At 40.4% G+C, this 16,646-nt stretch overlaps 1 protein-coding gene across 2 annotated transcripts in view; it reads right to left on the minus strand.

Annotated features, from left to right (window-relative positions):
* Positions 1 to 16,646, minus strand: part of ano6 (anoctamin 6) — a 99,350-nt gene that overhangs the window by 24,545 nt on the left and 58,159 nt on the right. For both annotated transcript variants that reach the window (XM_033038134.1, XM_033038135.1), the window contains 5 exons: positions 10,243 to 10,377; positions 6,681 to 6,786; positions 4,955 to 5,015; positions 3,043 to 3,185; positions 983 to 1,060 (listed from right to left, as the gene is read on the minus strand). In XM_033038134.1, the coding sequence (XP_032894025.1) occupies positions 983 to 1,060; positions 3,043 to 3,185; positions 4,955 to 5,015; positions 6,681 to 6,786; positions 10,243 to 10,377 (523 nt within the window). The remainder of the gene's footprint in view (positions 1 to 982; positions 1,061 to 3,042; positions 3,186 to 4,954; positions 5,016 to 6,680; positions 6,787 to 10,242; positions 10,378 to 16,646) is intronic.

A 16,646-nucleotide genomic window follows, 5' to 3' on the forward strand; every position in this document is an offset into this window, starting at 1 on the left:
GGGTACTAATTGGGGATGATCAGCCATGATCACATTGAATGGCGGTGCTGGCTCAAAGGGCCGAATGGCCTACTCCTGCACCTATTGTCTATTGCTTTCTCCCGATATCCCTTGATTCCGTTAACCCTCAGTGCTATATCTAACTCTCTCTTGAAAACATTCAGTGAATTGACCTCCACTGCCTTCTGTGGCAGAGAATTCCACTTCTGTTTGAGTTTTAACAGGACTGCTTGGTTCCAGACCTTATCACACACAGCCTTGGTCCAGATTTCAATTTCAGAGGTAGTCTCCACTCTATCACAGACATTCTTCTGTTCTTTCCACCCCCTCCCCCTCCCCCATGTGTATAAATGAACACATATCTGAATTCTCACTTTTCCAGTTCTGATAAAAGGTCATCATTAATTCTGATTCTCTTCCCACCAATGCTGACTGGCCTGAGTATCCTAACAGTTTGTGGTTTTATTTCAGATTTCCATCATCTGCAAATTTGTTGCTTTTAAAGTATTTAAAGGAACCCTTCCATAGTTGCCTGCTGTAACAGGAACTACATTTGCTTAAATATCAGGATAGGTTCTAAAAATAAAAATTAAAATACACGAGAATGAACAGGAAAAGAGCACTAGACTCATCCTGTAGAAAATCACCCAGAATATGGTGAATGGTTTTCTGCTCCATAATGAACTCTGGCTCTAGTTCATTGTCTTTGCTCTTACTCTCTCTGATGTTTGTATAATTAGCATAGTAAATATGCTTGGTCTTCTGTAAGGCTATTTTCTCCAAGTAAAAAATCATGGGTCTTGTGGCTATGTTACCGGTTTTATCCAAGAGTTATTTTAAAAACAATGATCTACTTTAAAAATTAATCATGGGATAGTTTTGCTGAGCTGCACGTGATTTAAATGCTCGTGGCTCCTCACAATCAATGAAAGTGAAGAAAGAACCAATTGTAAAGATGCTGACAACAACTACAGCTTCTTACCCAGAAAAGGACTGTAGTTCCACCACAAAATATCCTCATACATTTTCCACAAGCAGAATAGGGCACCATCTCCTCTTCCTGTAAATGAAATTATGCATAAGTTAATTCTTTAAGTTTCTTTTTAGTTCTTTTAAATTTAAAATTGATGTTTCTAGCATGGCATTTGCCAGATACATGATAAACCTCAACATTATTTTATATGATCATTCTCAGTTGATCGATAAAATGTCTCTTTTATTTAGCAACGTTACAAAATTTTGAGATTTAAAAAATCAAGTCTGCAATTTATCCCATCAAATAAAGCATAAAAAGAAGTTTAATTTGACACCTAATTAACTTTCGTATCTTCAGTATTAAAAAAGTTATGGCCATTTTCATACTCGGAAATTAGCATCTTGTTCCCTATTGCTTTTCCATTGACTTAACACAAAAGCTGTGATCAAGGACAGTCAAAAGCCCATAACTTTCTTAAAAATCAAGAGAACTGAATGAAATTTTCAGTTATTATAGATTGAAGCATTCTGAAACAAATATAGAACATCTTACTTGGATGGCCTGAAATTAAAGCATATAATTAGTTAATTACCAAATTGTAGTTAATTACAAAATTGACCGTTGTGGCGGAAATAGTAATAAACACCCAAACTGCCTTGAAAATTCAAAAATGTGATATTCTCAAGATCAGAACTTTAATATTATTGTATTATATGCTGTAAATCCGTAACAGATAGGTAAATACATTACAATTTCAAGCAATAGTCTTTATGGAGAAGACCAGTTGCTAGCTGGTACATTGGCATATCATAATCAGCAGCATCATCATATTCCTCAGATTGTAACCAATCAGCAACTCTGTACACCTTGTTTTTCCTCAACTTTTCAATTTTGGCATTGTAAACTACAAGTTTTTGCTCTTCAAACCACACATGACATGCCTTTCTGCCCACTACTTTCCCATTAACAATGTCCTGTAGATTCCATTTCTTAAGAAAAGGATATTTTTTTTAAATAGCCTAAGTATCCAAATAACAAACGAATCCCATTCACACAATTCACAATATAACATTATTTTTAAATCTCAGTCATGAATTTATATCCCAGATGGAAGGAATTTAAAGTTTAATTCCCATAAATTAATCTAAAAACATCCATCCAATATATAATCAAATTATTGTTTTTTGCACAATACATGCGACTCAAACTGTTGTGAATATTTAGTTTAAAAATAATGATCATGGAGAGGGAGAATGACAAAATATAGACAATTTAGATGGCTTATCTCCAAAAAAAAGGTGGGCATTTTAATCATCTCGCTTCTGGAACGTGAGCGATTGGAACGTTGCATTTGCGGTGAATTTGAACCCCATATTGGCAGGAAAAACACTGCCGGTTCATATGGGGCCAAAATCACATTTTCGCTTATAGAGGATTGATTAAAGTCATCCCAAGAAGCAAGTTTATATGTAAAATAGACGACTTACACCGTGTTTTGCCCCGTACTTGAGATCCGTCACATTGTAGGTGTTGACGGCATTAGAAGTCGCTTTTTATTTTAATATAATTATGAAATTGTCTCGCGATTAAAAATTGTTTTTTTTAAAATCGGGAATGGAAGTCGGAACGATTTTTCTGCATCAGCTAGCAGCCGGAAAAAATCCGCCTCGGACAAGCGGTAGAAAACTGGATTTTAATACTGCCCATCCCTCAAAGGTGCCACATGGCCAGTGGCAGGACTGCAGCGCCGCTGAAGGTAAGTTTTGTAACATCGCTATTTTATTGCTTAACTGCAAGCTTAAAATTTGCTTCTTGCTATGCAAGTTATCACATCAGAAAGAAATTGAAATCTAAATATTTCTATTTGACAGATTATATCAATACTTATTTTAGACTTGGACACTTGAAATTGATTGTATTCCTTGGTGATAACTCTCTTTTTACCAGGAGTAGGTAGAGCAGAAGGAAACAAATGTATTTTTGTAGGAAATCAGACAGTGTCTGTGGGAATTACCTTGGTCCCACCTATCCAAGGCCCGACAGGCCTAAAGAACCTATGAATTTACCTGTGTGATTGGATTCTTCCTTCGCATTGTGCACTTTGCTTCATATTCTGCACGGCGTGGCTCTTCCTGTTCTAATTCCACAGTGTCCCATTCGTACTCCAATTCCGCCTGACGACGCTTCCAGAATTCCAAAAAGACAGTCACTGCAAAGAATCATCTATCGTTATAATAACCACCCAAACATTAGCGAAAATCATCAGCATAATCCTTTGGAGGCAACTAATTCAAGCAACAAAATTTAAATCCATCAGCAAAGGTTAGGGACCTTGGGATCCAAGTTCATAACTCACTAAAATGGCTACATAAATAGATAGAGTTGTAAAGAAGGCATATGGTATGCTTGCTTTCATAGATTGGAGCATTGAGTATAAGAGTCAGGAAGTCATGATGCAGTTTTATAGAAACATAGAAAAATAGGTGCAGGACTAGGCCATTCGGGCCTTCGAGCAGCACCACCATTCAATATAATCATGGCTGATCATCTAAAAACAGTACCCCGTTCCTGCTTTTTCCCCCATATCCCTTGATTCCTTTAGCTCCAAGAGCTAAATCTAACTCTCTCTTGAAAACATTCAGTGAATTGGCCTCCACTGCCCTCTGTGGAAGAGAATTCCAGATTCATAACTCTCTGGGTGAAAAAGCTTTTCCTCATCTCAGTCCTAAATGGCCTACCCCTTATTCTTAAACTGTGACCCCTGGTTCTGGACTCCCCCAACATCGGGAACATTTTACCTGCATCTAGCCTGTCCAATCCTTTAAGAATCTTAGATGTTTCTATAAGATCTCCTCTCATCCTTCTAAATTCTAGTGAATACAAGCCCAGTCGAACCATTCTTTCTTCATATGTCAGTCCCGCCATCCCGGGAATTAACCTGGTGAACCTATGCTGCACTACCTCAATAGCAATAATGTCCTTCCTCAAATTAGGAGACCAAAATTGCACATAATATACTTCAGGTGTGGTCTCAGTTCCTCCCGCTCACTAGATCCTCAGTTCCCTAGTATTTCTGGGAGATTGGTACTGACTTCACTGAGGAAGACACTAACTAACTGTTTTGCCATTTCCTTGTTTTCAATTATAAATTCACCTGCCTCTGTCTCAAAATCTGACAATGTGCACTTTAACCACATGTTATTTTTTTTTCCATTACAAATCTCAAATTGTGGAGTACAGAGGCACATAAATAAATGATGGGTGTTTGTCACAAAAATTATGGAGGGCACTGTAGCAGATACAATGTCTGAAGTCTCTCAAATAAAGTTATAGTTGTCATGATCTTTATATAAGGTTAAGGATATTGATGTTCTAAGGAGGGAGGAAGCCTAATCATTGGGTTCTAAATTAGCCAGTTAGGTTCCATAAATTTGGATTTTACTTCAGTGATGAAAGTTCGGGGAGATGTGGCTGACGGCTTAAAATAACATGTTGCATACCGCCTGGTTATCTAGTTTATTTGAGATGGAAAGGGATCAGAAAGAACATAAGTAATGTGTTTTGGGCACTCACATCCACAAAGTGTCAAGAACATGATTGTATTGCAGCCTCTAAACAGACCATAATACGTACTCAAAAAATAAAAACATTTCCACCATTGTTATTTGAAATGACAAGAAATGGAATATTGTATAATTGCTTTGTGAAGAAAGGTGGTGTAAAGAGAAGCAGAGAAAGGTGGAATAATTTCTGCTCGTCCATGTCCCATGGACATCAGTATGACACAGCAAATGAGTCACTAATTTTTTTTTTTGTATTTTGGGATAGTAACTGATGCCAAAAAACACCTTTGAATATTGTCCTAAATTCTAATCCAACATTTGCTTTCTCTTCAAACATTTGATGATGCACAAAGTAATGATTAGAATGTATTTAACTAATATTATTTCTATTGCAAAGTAATTGCAATACACTTACCCCAGATTGCCATAAATACTGCATATGCCAGTGTTCCATAATTGTCAAATATAGATAATTTCTGTGGATTACATTAAAAAAAATGCAATAAACTTGTATACAATGGTATTCTAAATGTAAACAGAACTTGAAACATTAATGTGTTCAACAAGGAACTGCAGATGCTGGAAAATCGAAGGTACACAAAAATGCTGGAGAAACTCAGCGGGTGCAGCAGCATCTATGGAGCGAAGGAAATAGGTGACATTTCGGGCCGAAACCCTTCTTCAGACTGATAGAGGGTGGGGGGGGAGAAGGAAGGAAAAAGAGGAGAAGGTGCCCGAGGGCGGGGGGATGGGAGGAGACAGCTCGAGGGTTAAGGAAGGGGAGGAGACAGCAAGGGCTAGCAAAATTGGGAGAATTCAATATTCATGCCAGCCGGCCGCAGGCTACCCAGACGGAATATGAGGTGCTGTTCCTCCAATTTCCGGTGTTGCTCACTCTGGCAATGGAGGAGACCCAGGACAGAGAGGTCGGATTGGGAATGGGAGGGGGAGTTGAAGTGCTGAGCCACCGCCCAACCTCCGCTTAGTCTCACCGATGTAAATCAGCTGGCATCTAGAGCAGCGGATGCAGTAGATGAGGTTATTGTGACATTCTAATAGAATATTCTTCTTTCATGCATAATTTCTGATGCCATATTCCATTTCATTTCCGAAATTCCATTAACGCAGATGTTACCCCTGTCTTTTATGGAATTATATATAATAATAATATACGTCATAGGATATGACAAAAAAGGCAGCACCTGATAAAAAATTTATAGACTCACATTTCTTAAAAGGACATAAAATGTATTTGAATATCTGGGAGATAGATTTTGAAGGAAAATCTAATTATGCATTATTCCATTTCTAACTACTATGTTTGAAACTGAAATAAGATATTTTAATTTGGTATTTCCTGTAAAATATAAAGATAAGAAAGTGTCTCAATCTATAAAAGTCCTTCCATTACTTTCACCAGAAATTGAAAATATCAATGGCGCAGAACTCCTTCGCTCCTAATTCTGATGGGGGAACTTTTCTGAAATGGAATTACTGATATATTTTGACATTCTCACACTCCAACCTTATATCATGAATCCATTTGCAAGGTTTGATCCTACTAAAATATATTGACCTCATAATGAGCTTAGTTTTACGTTTAGTTAAATTGAAATAAATTCTGTTTTCTAGCTTTTGCTGTCTTTACAATTGAACCTAAAAGCATTTAAAGAACCTGCAATAACTCAATAACAAATTCAACTCATTAACTTAATAGTTCCTTATTCACTGGAGGTTTGGTGGCTACTAAGCAAAAAGCTATTTCTCAACAACTAGTATAGGTCTTGCATACTGTATGTATCATGTATACCTTACCATGTATCTATACACTATAAATAGATTGATTGTAATCATTGTCTTTCTGCCGACTGGTTAGCGTGCAACAAAAAGCTTTTCACTGTGCCTCTGTACACGTGACAATAAACTAAACTGTCTTCAAATCCATAATTCACAAATAAACGAAGGAAAATCTTGCTGTTCATGACTGAGTTATTAATATAGATCAAGTTAAGATTTTGGGATAAAATTAAATTTTTACCACATTTAGGTCATTGGCCTTTTTAGCAATAATGCAGAGGTATGATAATATTTATATAATCATATAATACATAAATGATGTGAGATGTTATGAATGCACATACCCTTGAAGATTGACATGTAATATTGAGTCTCCAGTAGAAACAATCTCTGTCACATTGAGGACACATGATGAGATGACCTCCAATCTCAGGATCACATACTTCCTGACTTAAGACAGAAACAGAGTAAACACAAAAAAATTCCATTATTATATCGCAGAACAACTCCACACACATTTAGGTTTCTTAAGTTTAAACTGTGTTGAACAACAAATAATAATAAAAGACAGTAGCTAATGTAGTATTGTACAAAAGTGATACTGACATTGCTAATAATTAATAACTATGTACTGTAACACTTCAACATAATTAAATAGCACACATTTTGTGTTTTGAATTAAAAAATATACTTAATCTGCTGCTAAAGTAAACTACATTGGTTGATTTTCAACCTATCTCCAAATAGACTTTAGAATTTATCTTAGAGATACAGTGTGGAAACAGGCCCTTCAGTCTATTGAGTCCATGCCGACCAGCGATCATTCCATACACTAGCACTATCCTACACGTCAGAGAAAATTTACAACTTTACCCAAGCCAATTAACGTATAAATCTGTACGTCTTTGGAGTATGGGAGGAAAACGGAGCACCCGGAGAAAACCAAAGTAGACACAGGTAGAATGTACAAAATCTATACAGACAACACCCGTAGTCAGAATCGAACCTGGGTCTCTGGCGCTCTAAGGCAGCAGCTGTAAGGCTGAGTCACTGTGTTGCCTCCCACTACAACACTGTGCAGCCCTTAATTAAGAAATTAAGAACAATTGCAACACTTGCCTGAAGCCACGCTCAGGAGACCTGAAATCATTGGATTGTTACGGCACAGTGGGAGGCCTCTTGCTCAGAGTACATTCCTAACCTCTTCCTCCATACCCTAAAAATTACTTTTCCTCTTGACCAATATGTAGAAGAACTGACTAGAAGATAGGCCATCCTAGACTGGGTATCATGTAATGAGGAAGGATTAGTTATGGGATTAGTTATTAGTGACTGCAGGAGACTATGCGGTCGCCACATGTTCGTGGGTGGTTGCCGGGGTGTTGCCTTCATGGTCGTGAAGAGTTCCCACATTCTGGGAACTAGTCGCAGCGTTATTATGGTCACCACAAATTTTTCAACAGTTGACAGTCGCCGGCAGTCCCCTGAAAAATCACCTAAGTGGGACAGGCCCATTAGCGATCTTGTTATGCAAAGCCCCTTGGGCAACAGTGACCATAATATGGTGGAATTCTGCATTTGGATGGAAAGTGACACAGTTAATTCAGAGACTAGGGTCCTGAATTTAAAGAAAGGAGACTTAGAAGGAAATGAGATGGAAATCGGCAAGGATAGACTGGCAAATTATACTTAAAGGGTTGACGGGAGAGATGCAATGGCAAAGATTTAATGATCGCATCGATGAACTCTGAAAATTGTTCATCCCTGTCTGGCAAAAAAATAAAATGGGGAAGGCGGCTCAGCCATGGCTAACGAGGTAAATCAAGAATAGTGTTAAATCCAAGGATTTATAAATTGTCCAGAGGAAGCAGCAAACCGGAGGACTGGGAGAAATTTAGAACTCAATGGAGGAGGACAAAGGGGTTAATTAAGAGGGGGGAAGAAAGATCATGAAAGAAAGCTTGCGGGGCATATAAAAACTGACTGCAAAAGCTTCTTCAGATATCTAAAAAGAAAAAGATTAGTGAAGACAAATGTCCCTTACAATCAGAGACAGGTGAATTTATAATGGGAAACAAGGAAATGGCAGAACGGTTAAACAAATACTTTGGTTCTGTCTTCACTAAAAATCTCCCAGAAATACTAGGGGACTGAGGATCTAGTGGGAGGGAGGAACTGAAGGGAATCTACATTAGTCAGGGAATGGTGTTAGGTAAACTGTTGGGATTGAAGGCAGATGTAACCCCACTTTTTAAGAAAAGAGGGAGAGAGAAAACAGGTAATTATAGACCAGTTAGCCTTACATCGGCAGTGGGGAAGATGCTTGAGTCGATTGTAAAAGATGTTATAACAGCGCATTTGTACAGGACCGGCCAAAGTCAGCATGGATTGATGAAGGGGAAATCATGCTTGACTGATTTTCTGGAATTTTATGTAACAAGTAGAATGGATATGGGAGAGCCAGTGGATGTGGTGTATCTGAACTTTCAAAAAGCCTTTGACAAGGTCCCACACAAGAGATTAGTGTGTAAAATTACAGCACATGGTATTAGGGGTAGGGTATTGACATGGATAGAGAACTGGTTGGCAGTGAGGAAGTAAAGAGTAGGAATTAACGAGTCCTTTTCAGAATGGCAGGCAGTGACTAATGGGGTGCCACAAGGCTCGGTGCTGGGACCCCAGTTATTTACCATATATATTAACGGTTTATACGAGGGAATTAAATGTGACATCTTCAAGTTTGCCGATGGCACAAAGCTGGGTGGCAGTGTGAGCTGCGATGAGGATGCTATGAGGCTGCAGGGTGACTTGGATAGATGGGTGAGTGGGCAGATGCATGGCAGATGCAGTATGTGGATAAATGTGGGGCTATCCACTTTGGTGGCAAGAACAGGAAGGCAGATTATTATCTGAATGGAGTCAGATGAGGAGAAGGGGAGGTGCAACGAGACCTGGGTGTGCTTGCATATCAGTCATTGAAAGTAAGCATGCAGGCAGTGAAGAAAGATAGTGGCATGTTGGCCTTCATTGTGAGAGGGTTTGAGTTTAGGAGCAAGGAGATCCTACTGCAGCTGTACAGAGCCCTGGTGAGATCGCACCTGGAGTATTGCGTGCAATTCTGGTCTATTAATTTGAGGAAGTACATTATTGCTATTGAGGGAGTGCAGCATAGGTTCACCAGGTTCACTTGTGGAATGGCGGGACTGACATATGATGAAAGAATGGGTCAACTGGGTTTGTATTCACTGAAATTTAGAAGGATGAGAGAGGATCTTATAGAACCATAAAATTCTTAAAGGATTGGACAGGCTAAATGCAGGAAAAATGTTCCTGTTGTTGGGGAAGTCCAGAACCCAGGGTCACAGTTTAAGAATAAGGGGTAGGCCATTTAGGACTGAGATGAGGAAAAACTTCTTCACCAAGAGTTGTGAATCTGTGGAATTCTTTGCCATAGAAGACAGTGGAGGCTAATTCACTGGATGTTTTCAAGAGAGAGTTAGATTTAGCACTTAGGGCTAAAGGAATTAATGGATATGGGGAAGAAACAGGAACGGGGTACTGATTATAGAAGATCAGCCATGATCATATTGGCTCAAAGGGCCGAATGGCCTACTCTTGCACCTATTTTTCTAATTAAGCTCCAATTGGTGACTCTTGTGTACGTCCGAGGTGAGGTCTGTTGTACCATTTTACTGGGTTGTATGCAAAACAAAGCATTTCCCTGCACCTCGGTACATATGACAATAAAGTATAATTGAATCAGTTTAGATACTACTTTGGCATTAGGCTTGGTTTTCTTGGTTGAACGCTTATCCTGGTGCTATAGCGCAATACTTTGTGTTTTAACAGTCATTTAACATTTTGCTAATTTTTACCTTATTTGTTCAAACAACATTTTTCTCTTACCTCCAAGTATTGTGATCCATTGTTAGTATTCCAAAGATAAAACACAGGAGACCAGTAAACCCAGCAATGGCCAACATGCCCGTGTAGAAACCAAGCCAAGCAAAGTATATTCCAATCTTCTCTCCATAATACTTCCTGCAATTGGAATTTAAAAAAAAACTGTTGGCAGGGGGTACAAACTTCCAGTTAATTAAAGTAACTTCAACTGTGCAATGAAACAGAAGAATTAGAATAGAAACACGGAAGATTGCACATTTCTGATATTAGTATGGAGTTGTTCTATGGGAGAGAGATGTGGCTAAAGATCTGCACTCTTGGTTTCCTGTTCATTAAAGTTTATGTCCAGAAAACTAAGCAGAACATGCAGTATATCATTCAGTCTCTGTCTCAAATCATTGTTCTGTAAAGCAAAGGAGGCAGAATGCTTATATAGTAAATTACCTTTTTTATTCATTGCCGGCAAGGCCAGCATTTATTGTCCGAATCAATTGCCCTTAAATAGGTGGTGTTGAGTCAACTTTTAAAATTATTTCAGTGAAGATACATACATACATACTGCTGTTGGGTTAAAGTCTATCTATTTATGGTGGTACTCAATCAGCTTTTGACAATGATCATCTCTGCATAGTTTCTATTTATTTCACCTACTTTGCATTTTCCATTTATTTCCATGATTTTTAAAGCAGCAACACGTACAACTAAAGTTTTAGATTAGGATCCACCATAGCAATCACATCGAGACCATAAAGCGCCTATTACCAAACAGCGGGCAAAATAAGTGTTTTATTTATTACAGAAAAATCATACATTATTCATTCACTTTTGGGATCTGCCGTTGCCGTGAAGACCATAAATTTTTACCCATTCCAAACTGGTGCTGGCCAGTTGCTTTCCTTTCAAATAAAGATCAATCTTAAATGTGTAACAAGCAACTGGTTAAAGTGCTCCAGTCGAAAAAAGGTAAAACAGAGAAATGGTATGGTGGTGCAGCGGTTGTGTTTCTGCCTTATTGCACCAGAGAACCGGGTTCGATCCTGAGTTTTGCGCTGTCAGTGCGGAATTTGTACGTTCTCCCCGTGACCGCGTGGGTTTCCTCGGGTGCTCTGGTTTCTTCCCACACTCCAAAGACGTACAGGCTTGTAGATTAATTGGCTTCGGTAAAGATTGTAAATTGTTATCAGTTTGTAGGATAGTGTTACTGTATGGAGATCGCTGGTCAACTCGGTGGGATGAAGGGCCCGTATCTGCGCTGGATCTCTAAACTAAATCAAACTATGTTTGTCAGCAGCATTGGAAACTTTTCATTTCATCAAAGAATCATTTATTTTAAGTTGCATTTTCAAATGTTATTAGATAGTTATTGTACATTGACATATTGATTATAATATCAACATAAAAAAGGAAATGATGCTTTAGATTCTCACTTTCCTTTCATATGTTTTACTTTTACTGGGGGAAATCTCTCATCTTTTCTCAATTTTCTTTTCAGCTTAGCTCAAAGTATTTTTCTACATTAACTCAATTAGTGTAAAAGGATTTTATGGCAAGTATTTGCCTCCACGCAGCGGCATGTATAAAAACATAATACCAGATAAGCTCATTAACATCAACATAAGATTTGCTCCCTGAAGGTCTTACACGTAATTTCGCACAATATAAATTTATACATTAGAAAGTAAATCTGTTGGAACCAATTGTTTAAAGAGCATTGGAAATCTAATTAAGAAAGCAGACAAAAATAAGAAATGGTAATACATTTATGCTATTTCCATCTCCGCTGCACAGCTTAAATATAATGCACCGTGGTGGACACAAAGACATTTGTTAAGTGGATATTTAAGACATAATTTGATCTGATACTCTCAATAAGCTGATTAATTAAGGACTGTGGACACTGCTGGCAAGTGCAGTGTTTATGGTCATTAGCTACATATCTTTCAAAATGTAATGGTTAGCCACCTGTTTGATTTGCTGCTGGTTGATGCGTGCATGTACTTGCACAGTGTGATAAGAAGTTAGTTCCAGAACTTGTTGAAATGAGGAAGGGTGTTGTATGTCCAAAATAAGAATATGAGCAACTTTGAAGTGCTGGTTCTTTACTACGCGTGGGGTACCCTTCACTCCCCTGGAGGTAGAATGCATACTCTGAAGCCAGATGTATGACATGTGGAAAAGCAATGGTTAGGGTCTGGAATACATAGTTAGAGGTAGATTTGGAAACCGATGCATTGTAATATTCAAAATGGAACTGGCTAAACATCTAAAAGAATTTGCAAGGTAAGGGAGAGAGTGTGGATGAGTGGAACCGTTTGGATTCCTTTTACATATGCAAATTTGGATTGAACAGGCCAAGTAAACTTTCCTCCAGGAAATATTCAGTGTTCCTCTCAAATGAGCTTTGATGAACGAAATGAATATTTACTGTCAATCTGGTTGCTTTAGCTTAGACCCTGTGAGTTTCTTAATTGTTATTAGAACTGTAGTCATCCAGAGAGGTAGTGACCATTTCAAAACACTCCTGACTTTTGTTTTCCATTGGAAAAGCATTGGGAAGTCAAGAGCCGAGTTACTTTCTACAGAGTATCTATCTCCCGAGCTGCACATTATTGATGAAGTTTCAAGTAAACTAGTCGTGGCCTCATTATGGTCGCCACAAATTTTTCAACGTGTTGAAAAATTAGCAGTGACCAGTGAAGCTGCCATGGAGAGTAGCGAGAATACTCGTGCCGTGGGTGGGTCACCAGGAGGTCCTGGTGGGTTGCCTAGGAGGTTGAAGGTTCTCGGAGGTTCTTGTAGGTTGTAGCCGGTGCTATAGTTTTAAACCTCAGCAGTAGTTTTCAGAACCAAGGATAACCATCCGGCAATGTTAATGTCCGCTGAGCGTACAGCCGTGTATCTCTGGCTTCTTAAAAGTTGTCTCCATTCCTTCTCCCCCTCCCCCTCCCCACCCCCCTCTTTTAAAGGACTTATCATACACTGTGCTTTAGCCGTCTTTTTACAGCGCCAACCTTCCTGTTCATCGCGGTGTGTGTCTGTATCACATTGGCTTTGCACCGTGTGAATTTCACTCAGACAGCGCTCCCCCCGCTTGCCCTGCCCCCACCTGCATAACGGGCTGGTGAAGGAAGCGATGCGCGTGTGTGTTCCACTCTGATAGTCACCGTTCCAGTTGCCGGTTTTTCAGGCGACTGCCGGCAACTTGACAATCGCCGGCTAGTCCGCTGAAAAATCGCCTAAGTGGGTCAGGCCCATTAGGATATCAATATAGGGTAATTTTACAATGGTAATAGCATTGCGTGTCAACAGAATGTGGTTAGGGATGCTTTTGTTGGTGGTGATTATTGCTTAATGTACAGTTGTTGAGTGCAAATCATGCCAGCTCCAGACTTTACAATGACTTGAGCTCTGCATAGGCAGATTACATTCTCAATAAATAAAGTAATTGAAGATAGTTGGTTGAGTAATGAACCCTGAGGGACTCTTCAACAATGTCTGGAGCGGAAATGATTGGCCTCCAAAAAACACCTATAACTTCCTCTGTACTAAATAGGACACCTGCAACTGGTTTGCCGAACACTTGCATTAATTTCCGCCGGTACCTGCGGGATCTTTGGGCCGTGTGCGGACGTGGCGTCGAAGGACAAGATGCTGAAGCGAAGAAGTGGAACCCAAATAACCGAACGGAAACGACGCCAAAAAGTCAACTAACCGAAAGGGCGGATCGCCGAAAAGCCAACTAACTGAACAGAAACTACTCTGAAAAGCCAACTCACCGAAAGGGCAGATGGCTGAAAAGCCAACTAACCGAAAGGGCGGATCACGGAAAAGCCAACTGACCGAACGGACGCATCGCCCAAAAACCCAAATAACAGACACAACGTCGCCAGGGGGGCGGAACTTGTCAGCGATTGGTCCAGACCACCGAGCCCATCACATCACTGGCCGGGTAGACGGGAGGGTGAGGGTTATTTTTTATTTTCCTTTGCCGATTTTAGACTTTCCCGAATATAAAATAAAACCCGGTGTGATTGGAACTTTTGGTTGATTTAACAAAATAATAATCCAAATTGGTTCCATAGATATTTACACCAACTATAACAATTATATTTTGACTACCACAATACATTTACATACACCACTGTGCATCTTGAAGGCCAGTGTTCCTTTTGGGTGTGAATCGAGCAACCAGTCGAAAAAAAAAACTTTTTTTAAAGTATATCTTAGCTCCCTGAGCCGGTTCAGTGATATGAGTCAGGGACCGCGGAACGTTTTTGAAAGTGGGGAGGCTGAGTGATCACCGATCGCCGGCCTCGGGGGTATCCGGTGAGGGAGCGGAGCGATCGAGCTTTTGGCTTTTCAGCGTCGTTTCCGTTCGGTTCTTTGGCTTCCACTTCTTCGCTTCGGCATCTCGTCCTTCGACACCACCTCCAGGTACACTCTGGGCTGTTAACCATTCCAACTCCCCTTCCTGTACCAATTTTCCTGGCCTGGGCCTCCTCCATTGCCAGAGTAGAGGAATAACATCTCATATTCTGCTTGGTTAGCGTACAACCCAAAGGTATGAACATTGTATTAACAGGTAACAATCCAATTCCGCCCCTGTCACCCCACATCCTTTTCTTCTCTCCTCCCTCCCTTTTCTAGCTTTCACCCCTATATCACAATTTGTCTGAAGAAGGGTCCCAACATGAAACATCACCTATAATGTCACCCAGTGATGCTGCCTGATGCGCTGAGTTACTCCAGCATTTTGTCTTTTTTAAGTATAGCAGCATCCACAGTTCTTGTGTCAAATACTTAATTTAAAACACTGTAAAATTAAATTGGTGTAACACAGTGGCGCAGCAAAAGAATTGCTGCCTTACAGTGCCAGAGACCCAGGTTCATTTCTGACCATGGGTGCTGTCTGAACGGAGTTTGTATATTTTCCCTGTGACTGTATTTTCCCTGTGACTCCCTGTTTCTCCGTGCTCCAATTTGCTCTCACATTCCTCTCACACTTAAAGGCCTGTCCCACTTGCATGCAATTGCATGCGTCTGGCGCGACCAAACGCGGTCGCTTGAGGCGTACAGGCCGCGCGGGGCCGGTCCCACTTCCAGGCGCGGTGGCATATGGAGTTTGCGGGGCTGGTCCCGACATCGCGCGGGGCTCCGAAAATCCCGCACTGTCCGAAAATTCCGAGCGCCAACGGCCTGTCGGCTTGCAGGCGCATTGAGGGCGTATGCAGCGTCTTGATGGCATACGCAGCGTCTTGACATCGTACGCAGCGTCTTGACGGCGTACGCCTAGCGCATGGCCTTGCGTGATGACGTCACCGCCCGATGCCGTGCGACGTCCAAATTCAGTCGGCCCGCCTCCTGCCCAGCTGATTGGTAAGTATTACGCAAATTACGTCACGCACGAACATAGCGCGTACTTACCGCAAACTTAGCGCGAACTCCGCTTCCGTTTGGTCGCGCCAAACGCATGCAATCGCATGCAAGTGGGACAGGCCCTTTACTGAATTGTCTCTGTAGTGTAGGACAGAACTAGTGTATGGGTGACTGTTGGTCATCATGGACTAGGTGGGCCTAAGAGCCTGTTTCCACGCTGTATCTCTAAACTAAACTAAAATATCCTCCCACTTTAAAGTTGCTTCGGTTTAGCAAAGTTTGCTCTAAAAATAGTATCTGGCATGATACATATGTAAATATGCACAACAGATGGGGACGTACTGAACTTAATTTTGAATCTTAAATCCTCTCCTGCACTTTGTTGGTTGGTTAAAATGATCCCAAATGAAACAGGATAAACAGGTTTTTTTTAACTACAAAAGGTGGGGCAGTAAGGTGGTTGGCATACTAGATCACAAAAGCCTGGCAGAAGCTTAGGCTGCTCTGTGTTTCACTCATTCAATTCCTACCTGAGTCATGACATGAATGCTGTGCTGAGCAGAGGCCATGACAACTACATGTTGAAGGCAGGAAAAATTCCAATAATTAACTAATTGGAAGGAAGTCTTTGTTACTTGCAGGGATGCATTCCAAGGGACTTGGAGATTAATCCGGCAAATCTGTCAGCTGATATGTACATTAGGCTGTTGTTTGTTGACCACAGCTCAGCGTTCAACACTGCCATCCCTTCCAAAAGTATCAATCTCATGAAACTATGTCTCTGCTTGTGCCTATGTAATTGGGTGCTCATCTTCCTCATCAGCAGACCACAATTGGATTCTTCACCTCCTCATCAGCAAACCACAGCCAGAACGAAATGGCAATGCTTCCTCCTTGATGACCATCAGCGTATAAGCATTTGAAGTTAGTGTGCTCAGTCCCATTCTCTACTCCCTCATTGGACCCATGATTATATTGCTAAACATAGTTCCAACATCATCTTTAAATTTGCTGACCATACCACCATTGTT

Source organism: Amblyraja radiata, chromosome 19 (assembly GCF_010909765.2).
Source record: "Amblyraja radiata isolate CabotCenter1 chromosome 19, sAmbRad1.1.pri, whole genome shotgun sequence".
Taxonomy (NCBI): Eukaryota; Metazoa; Chordata; class Chondrichthyes; order Rajiformes; family Rajidae; genus Amblyraja; species Amblyraja radiata.